This window comes from Gekko japonicus, unplaced genomic scaffold (genome assembly GCF_001447785.1).
Source record: "Gekko japonicus isolate JY-2015 unplaced genomic scaffold, Gekko_japonicus_V1.1 scaffold3686, whole genome shotgun sequence".
NCBI classification, from domain to species: Eukaryota; Metazoa; Chordata; class Lepidosauria; order Squamata; family Gekkonidae; genus Gekko; species Gekko japonicus.
Genome location: NW_015172660.1, coordinates 46,300 through 58,734, shown reverse-complemented (window position 1 = coordinate 58,734; position 12,435 = coordinate 46,300). Strand labels below are relative to the sequence as shown.

General features: G+C 46.3%; 1 protein-coding gene across 1 annotated transcript in view; it reads right to left on the bottom strand.

Annotated features, from left to right (window-relative positions):
* The window catches only part of LOC107119267 (transient receptor potential cation channel subfamily M member 4-like), a 44,870-nt gene that overhangs the window by 24,353 nt on the left and 8,082 nt on the right, over positions 1 to 12,435 (bottom strand). Inside the window, exons 5-11 of the mRNA XM_015421736.1 lie at positions 11,873 to 12,050; positions 10,930 to 10,994; positions 7,762 to 7,944; positions 7,445 to 7,544; positions 3,244 to 3,359; positions 873 to 1,217; positions 4 to 84 (exon numbers count right to left, since the gene is read on the bottom strand). Of these exons, the coding sequence (XP_015277222.1) occupies positions 4 to 84; positions 873 to 1,217; positions 3,244 to 3,359; positions 7,445 to 7,544; positions 7,762 to 7,944; positions 10,930 to 10,994; positions 11,873 to 12,050 (1,068 nt within the window). The remainder of the gene's footprint in view (positions 1 to 3; positions 85 to 872; positions 1,218 to 3,243; positions 3,360 to 7,444; positions 7,545 to 7,761; positions 7,945 to 10,929; positions 10,995 to 11,872; positions 12,051 to 12,435) is intronic.

The window sequence follows — 12,435 nt, the reverse complement described above, 5'->3', positions numbered from 1 at the left end:
AGCCCATATGAACAGGTCAGTCCAAGGGTTTGGAGAGAGCTCGGTGCGGTACAGTGCCTCTGCTTTAGGTAAAAGTCCCTTGGTCTTAGGAAAGAAGAGAATAGGAGATCATCGGCATGGCATATGAAATATTCTCAGGCACACACTTTGCTTAGGTCTGTCTCCTGCTCTGGGAAGCATACTTGGTTCTCCACTCCTCTATTTTACCATCACAACAACCCTAGGAGGTAGGCTAGGCCAATAGATAACTTGCCCAGCAAACTTGAGGGCTGATGAAGGTCTCAATCCACAGCTCTCCACTTCCATCTAACACAGTGGCACAAAAAGAATCCGTGCTGGGACAACAAAAACACTGTAATCTTCTTGCTGAAAACCCAGTGCTTCCAATATATTATTCCTGTCATAAGTCAGTATTCAGATATGCTGCTGTTAACTAAAAGGGTATTTTGAAACTATCAAACTTTTGCAAGGTATGGAACATTTCTCAAGAAAATCTTTTCCCCTAACACAGATTTCCTGACACACACACACACACCATGTGGCTAAAGGAACCACTTTCCCCTTTCTTACCAGAAGAAAAGCTTCCAACCCCCAAAGTTTTATTTTTAAAAGTTTTACATATGTAACCAAAGACTATGGTTTTTTTGATGCCCAGTATTTTAATATTTGTAATTTGATTAATTTTTTTGGATTATAAATTTATCTTTCTTGTAACTTACGTTCTGCATAATCATACACACACATCATTTCTGATCATAACTGTTGCATCCAATGAAGCGAGCGCTGGCTCAAGAAAACTTGTGGTGGAATCGGCTTTGTTTAGGTTTCCCCGCTGGATGCCTGCCGAACAGATTAGTGTCTTCACAACTTACCCCTAACCCCTTCTGGCTGGCAGAGGGCAGCCCCACATAAAAGGGAGTGCAGATGTCTCCCAGCAGTTCGTGCAGGATGCGGGCCACCTGCGACAGATGGCAGTCGGACAGAGATCGATCCAATAGCGGGCATTCTGGGGGCGAGGCAGGCTCATGGGATATGCCTTGGCGTCGCTCCAGAAGATGGCGCAGTAGGGAGCCCTCAGGGGCCCTCGCGTATAGATTCTCCAGCTGTCCCCAGGTCAAGAACTGCTGGATATCCAAGCCATTTTCCACAAAGAGGCGTACAAGTTCAGGGCGGTCCCCAAGCAAAGCATCACGCATCGGATCTTGCAATAGGTGGGGCTGCAAGAAATGGCGTAAGAGCAGATGATTATAGTAAGAGGCCACTGTCCCTGGCCACTGTCCATCCCCTGCTGCTCCATGAAAGGAGTCCATGCCACCATCTCAAAAAAGAAATCAATCTTGTTTACCTACCCAGTGCTGTACCCCTCCCATACCTTTGTCATGGCTACCCCTCCATCTTTGTCTTATGTTCTATTTAGAACTATCCTTCTTTCCTGATGTTTTGGTGTAGTGGTGTAGTGGTTAAGTGCACGGACTCTAATCTGGGAGAGCCAGGTTTGAGTCCCCACTCCTCCACTTGCACCTGGCTGGATGACCTTGGGCAAGCCATGGTTCTGATAAGAGCTGCTCTTGAAAAAGAGCAGTTTCTGTCAGAGCTTTCTCAGCCCCACCTACCTCACAGGGTGTCTGTTGTGGGGAGGGGAAGGGGAAGGAGTTTGTAAACCGCTCTGAGACACTTTTGGGTAGTGAAGGGCGGGGTATAAATCCAATTATCATCTTCTTCTTCTTCTAGCTAATGATTAAAAAGCTTTTTAAAAATCAGCAAGTGGCAGACTGGCTACTAAGGAAAAGAAAAAAGGGGGATGTGCAAAACACACCAGAGGTTGTCAAGTATGTGAAATAAACAGGGCTTAAGACAGGAAGGCCTGGCGTGATCTGGTCCATGGGGTCGCAAAGAGTCGGACTCGACTGTGCGACTGAACAACAACAACAACAACAACAACAACAAAAGGTGCCAGAACTCTCAAGAGGGAAATGAAGTTTTCAGCCTGTATACTGAAAACTCATGAACTTTTAAACATTTTAAAAAGAATTTTGTCAAAGAGGTTCTGTAAAAGCCCTGGAAATAAACATACATCTAAGTCAATTAAAGATATATTTTATACTCTAAAAAGATAACCACAAAATACTTTTATGCAAATTGGATGTAAATACCACAATAGTAATGAAAGTGCAAAAGTGTCAAACCAGCATAGGCAAGTTACAAGGGCTGACCAGACAAATGACATGCTGTAGCAATCAGTCTACAGAAATGAAATATCACTTCATTACAACAGATAGGCAACGTCGTTAGAAAAGTCAATCAAAGAAAGTCATATTGAGCAGTAGCACTGCACTAATAATCCATTGGCTGTGTAGCATTCAAGTAAGAGTCTGCCAAGATTGAGTGAGAGTCAAGTGGGAGACAGTGGGAAAAGTCCTGGTTGGCTGATGGTCCTTGCCTTGTGTGGGGCAGGTGTGGATGTGCCCTTCTTTCCTTCCCACTCTGTTGCAGGACGGGGCTGGGAGGCAGGGCCCTTTTTAAGGACCACCTTTGCCTCCCGGTCCGCCCCTGGAACTAGCTATTCCAACCCTGCCTATATCAGCACCACCAAGATTTATTTCCTGTTTCTTGTCCTATGGCATAGCTGCTCTGTGGGGGCACACCTGTAGGCACACAGGCAGCCCTGCTGTCTGGCGTTCCACACGTGGCTAAGACAGGGCTAGGAAACTGCGGTCTTCTGACAACCCCTCCCTCACCTCCTGTCAACAGTTCCGGGATGGATGCAGAATGCTTATAAGCTGGGGGTAACGAGAGCTGCAAAATAAAGGAGGAGCTGCAGCACTGGATTCGATGTAACCTTCCCTTTTGCTTGGATTTCACCCACCGAGCCCAACCTGCTCCCCCTTGCCTGCCCACACCGTCCTCTTGCTACTCCCCAAGATTCCCTCCATTCCTTCTCATCTTCCCCATCACGTTCTCATCAGGCCTTCTTCATCTAGGATTGCCATCTTGCAGATGGGACCTGGAGATCTCCTGGAATTACAACTGATGTACAGATGACAGAGTTCAGTTCCCCTGGAGAAAATGGCTGCTTTGGAGGCTGGACTCTATTGCATTATACCCCGCTGAGCTTCCTCCTCTACCCATACCACATCCTGCTCAGGCTCCACCCCCAAAATCTCCAGGAAGTTGGTAACCCTACCTTCATCCTCTACCCTTCTTGTAGTCTGAGATCCCCTCATCACTCCTTGGCTGACCTACCTCCCAGACTATATCCCCACAGAAGAGCTCAGTGCTGGCAATATCCACACGGTTCCAGGCCACAGCCAAACGCAGCTCATCCAGGTAGCTAGCAGCCTCACTTTTCCGCCTACATGCTGAAAATAGAAGAGAAGACATGTACACATTTGTGTCAGACAACTCTGTCTTCCCCTTCCTACTTCTGCAGCTCTGCAGGTGAGGAACGGTTAATATATATGTGGCAGGGATCACACTTGTAAGGAAGAGGAACAGAGTTCTTCCACATTTTCATTTCCCTCACTTGCATGTCCCCATTGCTCTGGTTATTTTTTTTCTTTTCCACATGTGTTTTGCTCTTTCTGGCAATCGATTCAATATTACATCACTGTATGTCTGGCATTAAAACCTGCAGTTTAAATTTGCAGTGAGATGTACTGAACATACAGCAATGTAATATCTAATCGACCACTAGAGGGAGCAAAACATCTGTGGGAAAGAACCCCCCTCCCTGAAGCAATAGGGACATACAAACAAGGAAGATGAGAATGCAGAAGACTCGAGTGAGGAGGCCTCAGCAAGGAATTTTTTTTAGAGAATGAGGTATGATACAGGCAACATACTCCAGCTCCACAGGGCTTTTCAAATTGGGATAATGGAAAAAGATTATCCACCTCCCACTTGCACTTGTGGTCCCAAGTCAGACTCCTCCCCTGCGTAGCTTCCCCTCACAAAGAAAAACACTGGGAGGCTCTGGACAGAGTATTCCAAGGTTCTCATCAAGTAGTTTAAGTCAAGAGTGATGTTATTAGCTCAAGTTAGTTAGATGTATAATCTTATGAAGTCTAAATCTAAACATTATCATTCGAAATATGAAAGGGGTGGCAAGAAGGTGAGAAACTAGATAGTTGAAATTTATGTTTAAACTTTTGAAATAGGAGATTAACAGGGCAATCCTAAGAACAGTTTCCTGGGAGTAAGGCCTACTGAGTCCTGACCTGGAGATCCCAGGCTAGCCTGATTTTGTCAGATCTCGGAAACTAAGCAGGGTCAGGCCTGGTTGGTATTTGGACGGGAGGCCGCCAAGGAACTCCAGGGTCACTATGCGGACGCAGGCAATGGCAGAACACCTCTGAACATCTCTTTCCTTGAAAACCCGAAGGGGTCGCCATAAGTTGGCTGTGACTTGATGACAAAAAAAGAATGGGGGAAAACCCCCACTAAATAGATCTGAGTTGGATTCTGAGTAGACCTGTTTAGGATTGCTTTTGTAGGACATTTTCGTCTTTTGATGCATTTATGTTAATATAATCTGTTCTTGTTATAGTGTTTATATTTGTACAGTCTATATTTGTAACGGGTACAACAATATATTTGGTATTTCCCCCCTTTCCTGCGACATTTTTAAAAAACGTATTATGAATTGAAAACATACAATTAATTTTAGCTGTCGTGATTAGCAGAATTCTCTGACGGTGACCCTTTTTGAGTCCTCCTCTCACAATCCATCTGTTCTGACAGACTGCACTTTAATTTTAGTTCTTCGTTACTCAGAAGTTAAAAAGAACTTTCCCTGGATTTCAGATCATGTTCTAGAAATCTGTATATCTGACTTCCAGGCAAGTCTGTACAGTCTGCCAAAGAGCATCAAGATCTAGAGTCGCTTGGTGAGTCTTCCGTCATTATTATTGTTTTGTGCAGCTGAAATTAAAATATTAGTTTGTTGCTACCAGGTGTCCACTGAGCAAAGGGCTACTTTATTTTATTTATTTATTTTATTATATCCCGATCTTCCCCACTAATGTGGGGCTCCGAGCAGGTTCCAACATATAATTAATAGAACATATATAAGATTAAAACATATCAGTTAAAACAATTCCAATAATACAGTTCCTAAAATGGCCCGTACAATTACTATCCTGCTGCCCCAGGGAGAGAGAGGGGAGGGAAAGGTAGCAGATCTATATGGATGGGAGTTCTCCTGACCTCACCCATATGTTTGGCAGTATATCTCTTACAAGCCCTGCAGAATTGTACCAATTGGCACAGAGCCCGGATCTCAGTTGGGAGGAGGAGGAGATTGGATTTATACCCTGCCCTTCACTACCTGAAGGAGTCTCAGAGCAGCTTACAGGTCTGTCAGGTGTAGGAGCAGGGCCAGGGTACTTTAATTCATCAGGGACGCTGCCCCAGCAGGATCACCTTAGCGATGCTGCTGGCCCAGCCTCTCTGATGACTTCCAACACACTCCCCCTCCTCTCCCACCCTCACCAATAGGGTTGCCAAGTCTCTTACTTGGTATAGCGGGGGGACCCGGTCCCAGTCCAGGAGCCCCGATGACGTAGCCCGGAAGTGATGTAACCATAGAGTTTTCAGGGCGATTGCTAGAGTGTCGCCCAGCAACATGCCCAGCGTGATTACGTCACTTCCGGGCGACGTCATCACATTGGGCACGTTGGCCTAATCAGGCCACTTCGGGGTGGGGTTCCCCTGCCGGCCAGATTGGGACCAGCAGATTGGGGGCCCTTTTGACGGGGGAATCCCTGCCTACTGGGGGGACTTGGCAGCCCTATACACCTAACAGGTGGTTGTCTGTCAGGTGCAACAGTGGTTGCAGGGTGCTTAAAGCCACGAGGGAGCCTGCCCCAGCAGTAATGCCTTAGTGATCCTACCAGCCCCGCCTCCACAGTGACTTCTAATACTCCTCCCCCCTCCCCCTCCTACACTGGATAGGCAGCTGCCAGGAGGAGGCAATTTAGGAATGCACTAAATACATTTGCACATAGTACTCCTGTGGAGCACTGAGCTGCGCAGACCAAGTACCAGCAAGATCACCCTGAGGTGCTCAAAACAACACAGTCTCCATATGAGCAAAACAGTCCAGGAACACAAGTAGAGAGGCCATCAGGAATTGACTTAACAGACGATTGCTTCTTAAATGGACAGTTCTATGTGGCCTGCTCCAGAGTGAGTTCATGAAGCAGCCTGGTGATCCTAACACCTGAGGGCAGAACCACCAATGTGGTCTACAGAAAGGTCCTTCAGTAGAGAGAGAGAAAGTACTTCATTTTTTACACTACAATCTTCTCAACTAGAATTCCTACAACAAATGTCACATTTCAAACTTCACATCATCGGTATTATAACTGGATTTACGGAACTTAAATACCGTAGCGAAGCATGGGTATCAGGCTAGTCTCATATATAATAAATCACAAATGACACCAGGGAACCATGTTTGTATTGAGCTGCAAACCGCTAGCATAGGGAAACTAGATATGAACTGGGTCTATAGCATTGGGGATGAAAGAGTAAATGTACATGGTTTCCCAGAGTGGGAATGCCCCCACATCCTTTAAGCCCTCGTAGGGAATAAAGATAGGCCCCGCATGGGTACCTGTCCTTTTTCTCTCCTGGGGCTTAAAGAGCCTGGGGAGGCTACTTCCGTTCAGAGACACAGTGAAGGAGGGGAGAGTTAACCTATCCATTCCCAGCTCAGCAGCCCTGCTCCACATTATCATTTGTGGTTGAGCACTTTGAACTGCAGTTGGCAGCTAAGCAACAAACCACAGTTTGTTAAAACATCTCAGTTTGCAACAAACTTTAGCTTTTCTCAAACCAGCAAGTCTTCAATCTCAGTTCTGTATGAGAAGAGATAAGGAAAGAGACGTGTTCCCGAAGATTCCTTGGCTCATTCTTACCATGACAGATTGGAACCTGTTCTTGACTTCTGAACACAGTTATTGTTTTGCCTCACTTCAGGGGGCGCTTCTGGGTCACTTCAGCTTTTAACCTCATGGTGAAGGTCAGATAGAAAATGGTGGCTGCCAGATTGGACAATGTCACCTCTCAATATTCTTTCTTTACGTTTACACTTTGAATAAAATTTTGTTGGTCTTAAAGGTGCCACTGGACTCAAACTTCATTCTGCTTCAGACCAACATGGCTACCCACCTGAATCTTTCTTTATGTTGTTAGTGCATCCTCAAGATCTCCAGAGCTGAAAGTGTTTAACAACAGTGACTTATGAATAATCTAGCTCAGAGGAACGAATGCTATCTTTCAAGTCAAGTTCAGAGGTAATTTAGGACTGAAGATTAAGGTCTGGGACTGGGTCACAGTAAGCATCATCAGTCAGACCTGGTTTTTAGTATAAAGGATCTGATGGGCAGGGGGAACCATGTAGTCACGGACCAATTAGGAAAGCCTGTGGTTGGACACTCACCTTTCACCAGGGCTTTTAGCAGGATAGTTTCAAACTCTTCCAGGCCTTCTTGGTCAGAGTAGATTGTCACTAGTTCTCGTTTGGCCCCAATTCGTTCTGCCTAGTGAGAGAAAGCACTGAGAACCCTTTGGATAAACCCCAGGAAAGGTATGATTCTTTCCAGAGAAAGATTTTTCAAGTGCCCTCTACTCAGGTCTGGCCACGTGGAGATACAGTGAGCACGCTTCAGTATCCCAGGTGGAACAAAAAGAAATCTGCATCCTCTCTGGAGAACTCATGGAGAAAGAACAGAACCCATTAATGGGAAACATCCTTACCTCTTCTGCCAACTCTGCCAGTTCATTGTCAGGGAACTTTCCTCGCAATTTCTCCAGTGCCTTTATCTTCAGGGACTCTCCGGGCAGCGTCTCTTCCAGCAACTCAGCCAAGCAGTCAGCTGCCCCTCCAGATCCACTCAGGAGCAGGCAGGGGATGGAGGAATGCACAGCCTCAGAAATTCGCTGTGTAGCAGAGGAAGCAGAGGTGGTTGGCATGAGGCAGGAGCCCCTGGATGTCAGGTTCCACAGCCAAACAAAGGAGTACACGCTTATCATAAGGTTATACTTTATTGTAAGAGCTATAGAGGCAGTAACATCGTCACTGTTAGGAATGGCTACTTTCCTACAAGCATAATGGGATATAGGCAGGGCTATTTTTGGGCAGGAACGCACAGGAACGGAGTTCCGGCTGGCTCCCGGGTTGGCCACGCCCAGCAGGAACCTCATTAGCATAATAGGCCACACCCAACAGCAGAAACTCATTAGAATTGGCCACATTAGGGGTGTGTGGCTTAACATGCAAAGGAGTTCCTGCTACAAAAAAAGCCCTGGGTTTTGACAACAAACAAGGTAAACAGAATAAGAAGCAAAACGTGGGTGTGGCTGGATGACCACACTTCTGGTAACACGGGGTGTGGCCTAATATGCTAATGAGTTCCTGCTGTTGGGTATGACCTATTATGCTAATGAGTTCCTGCTGGGCTTTTTCTACAAAAAAAAGCCCTGGATATAGAGTATTCCTACGCACCCCCCCACACACACACTCCTAGGCCAATCGGCCTGACTCCCACGCGTGGGAGAATGGGGCCCCAGGCCGTTAAAGCCAAAGCTGGGAATCGAAACCTATCCCACGGGTAATAGATGGGAAGACACTACACAGGCAGCTAGCTAGCAAGGTCATAGATAAGCAGGGACAAAGGAATGCGGCATCAGTTGGTACACAGGTCAAGCAGATCCACTCTCGCTCATAAACATCATGGCAGCATCGCTGACACTGGAGAACCATCTAAGGTGTCCCCTCTCAAGGCCTCTTCTTCACCCTAGCTTCTTGTCCACATGGCCCTCACCAAGAGTTCCTTCCTAACAAGACTTCCTCACATTTTTGTCCACATACACAAACATAACATATACATGGGACTCCTTTTAGTGTTGTTTTCTCTAGACATTTTCTCACTCTTCTGTTATGGGTTCTATGTCCTCTTTTCTTGAGTACAGTCATCTTTTTGAGGCCAGTCCTCTGAAATGTCTGAGTTTTGCCTCTTTGTCCAGAAAAATCCACAGAACTGTGGAGGTTTGATTCCTGAGTGGCCCACAGGGTACCCAGCGCTACCTGCATTTGGACAGCTGAAACTAACCAGGTGAGGTGAAATAAGCCTTGGGGGGGGGGGAGCAGGGGCCTTGAAAAGTTATCCCACAACAGTTAACTTCTGGACATCAAGCAGAGTTGGCCCTATGGTGAGCTGAATTTCCACTTAAAATACAGTAATTGTGTGTAAATTTTCATCTATGAACATAAAAGCATATGCAAATGTCCTTTTTCCTTCTTTTTGAAGGGTTCTTGTCCACTTTGTTTGGTCATCGGTAGATGGCCACCCCATCAGTGACCTCCAGCATTATCTTTTCAGTTATCTCAGGAGATCACTGGGGGGGAAGTGAGAGACAGGAAATATTAGGGTTGCCATCCTCCAGGTGGCAGCTGGAGATCTCCCACTATTACAACCAGGGCTATTTTTGTAGAAAAAGCCCAGCAGGAACTCATTAGCATAATAGGCCACACCCAACAGCAAAACCCATTAGCATATTAGGCCACACCCTGACAGCACCGCTCATTAGTACATTAGGCCACACCGCCATGTTACCAGAAGTGTGGTCATCCAGCCACACTCACCTTTCCCTTCTTATTCTGTTTATCTTGTTTGTTGTCAAAAACCCAGGGCTTTTTTTGTAGCAGGAACTCCTTTGCATGTTAGGCCACACACCCCTAATGTAGCCAACCCTAATGAGTTTCTGCTGTTGGGTGTGGCCTATTATGCTAATGAGCTCCTGCTGGGCGTGGCCAACTCGGGAGCCAGCCGGATCTCCGTTCCTGTGCGTTCCTGCCCCAAAAGAGCCCTGATTACAACTGATCTCCAGGTGACAGAGATCAGTTCACCTGGAGAAAATGGCCAGTCTGGAAAGCGGACTCTATGGTATGCCCCAGTGAAGGCCAGTGTTCCCTCTAAGCTGAGTCAGTGTGAGCTAGCTCACAGTTTTTTAGCCTCTGGCTCACACATTTTTGTCTCAGCTCAGGAAGGATGGTTCCAGAGCAAACTAATTTATGCAGTAGCCAAATCACTCGCTCACAACTTTAATGCCAGTAGCTCACAAAGTAGAATTTTTGCTCACAAGACTCCACAGCTTAGAGGGAACATTGGTGAAGGCCCTCCCCTCCCCAAACTCGCCCTCCTCAGGCTCCGTCCCCAAAATCTCAGAATATTTCCCAACCCGGAGCTAGCAACCCTAGGAAAGACCCAATCCAAATATACAAGCGCCTTCCTCTCGTACTTTATAGGGTCCAGTTCAAGAGTCCCCTTCACATGCACAACATCAGCACCTTCTTTCAGTGTGGAAAAGCATTGAGAACCACTTGGAAACCCCTCAGAAAAGATGTGTTTCCTTTCCCAGATTTTCAAGCACCCTAGCTATGCAGGGGTCTGCAGAAAAAGTTTAGAAATTCCAGGCAAAGTGAAGAACAATCTGCGTTCATTCCAGATAATCATTATCCCAGTATTGATGGGAGGAAGCTGAGGCTGAGAGAGTGGCCACTGGGCCTTTGAACCAGGGCCCTCCTGGATCACAATCTATTAGCCAGTATTTAATGACCTTTTCCCGTCACATGTATTTCATCCCAAAATCTTCCTCATAGAATTCACCCACCTTCTCCATGTTTCTGTCTAGTGTCAATAGTCAATACACATTCAAAATCTGGGGTCTTCTCTTTCTCCCATGTGGAGAATACTGCACCCCTTTTTAAGATGCCTGGGCCTCACCTCCACCAACAGTCAACGGACACCTCCTCAGAAGATTCTCTGCATCTCAGGCAGCCTCCATTTTTATTCCAGCACTTTACATGAACATTTATTCTACCCTCCTTGACCCTTTGCCCTCAATGACCCACATATCCATTACCTTGAACATGGATGAGTCCCCACAGATGAGCAGCACCAGGACAGGAATCTCAATACTCTCAACACCTGGGGAGGGGAGAAGGGGAAATTAGATAAGGGAGTGAAAACAACACAGGCCTTGGAGAAACAAATTCTAGAATTAAAAAAGGGATTAATATTTTGGGTCAATAGAAAGGATTGTGCATGATGTGCTTTCCTGTTAGATGTAGTAGGTGTGCCACAATCTAATGTCTGAGAAGGACGTTACTACATAGCTGTTCTGGGATTCTAAAATTAACGCAGAGGCCAATCCCCTATATTCACTGCTGGCGTGACATTAACGTTTAATGGAACAGAGTGCTGGAGAGCTACAGCTTACAGCAATTGAAGCAGAAAATACAGCATACAAAACTGGTTGGCGGAGTTTGAACTGGGTGAGTGAAATGGAAGCCACAATAAAACATAAAAGAGTACAGTGTTCTTTTAATTGCCTGTAGAGAACATCTTTGGAAATCATTCCAAATACGGAAGGCATTATTTACAGTCACACCTTGACAGCTATCAGCCATCATACAGTAATATTACTGGAAGGAAGTTATGTGTTTTTTAATTTATTCTGCATTTTCTTCATGGAGTGTACATAGTTTTCTTTCTCTACTTTGTCCTCACACTATAGGTTAGGCAGAGAACTGGCCTAAGGTCACCTACGGAAACTGACGGCACAGTGGGGATTCAAACCAAGGTCTTTCTGATCCAACACACTAACAGCATTATAATGATGACTCCCATCCCATGCCTGATGGGATATATCATCATTACCCACTGGCACCACTGATGGCACCTGGTATTTCTGGCCACTGTGTGACACAAGAGTGTTGGACTGGATGGGCCTTTGGCCTGATCCAACATTGGCGTCTCTTATGTTCTTATGTTCTTATGTACTGTACGGAGAAAGAGTCTCTCACCTCCAGCTCCCACTTTTTGCTGGGCAATGTAGCGTTCCAGGCGGGCACGGAAGAATGCTTCCCCACCTGCCTTGCCTGTTGTCCCATCGTCTACCAAGAAGAAGGCAGAATGGTTGGCATCCAGAGGAGAGAAAGGGCTGGCAGGGACTGTCCGGATATAACGTGCTGGGAACGAACCCTTCAGAAGGAAATATTCATTAATTTACTAGCTATTTGGACTCAGCTTTTCTTCCCACTGGGGACCCAAAGCAGCTCCCAATATCATTCTCCTGTCACCCATTTTATCCTCACCACGACATCCCTGTGAGGTAAATTAGGCTGAATGTGGGTGACAGGCCCAACATCACTCAGCAACACTCTCGCCATTGCACCACGCTGGCTGTCAGAGGTGAGGAGGTAGAAATGGAACTGCAATGCTTTGGTTCCAGCTCATCCAGAAAAAAGCTTCCATGCAGGGCTAGTCCACTGATTTTTCACACCACAGGGGAATGACTTTGTTCCCCTTCACCCTATTGTGGGGAAGCCACCGCCTGCCCTCCTCCCCCAAACAGGAAGAGGAGGAG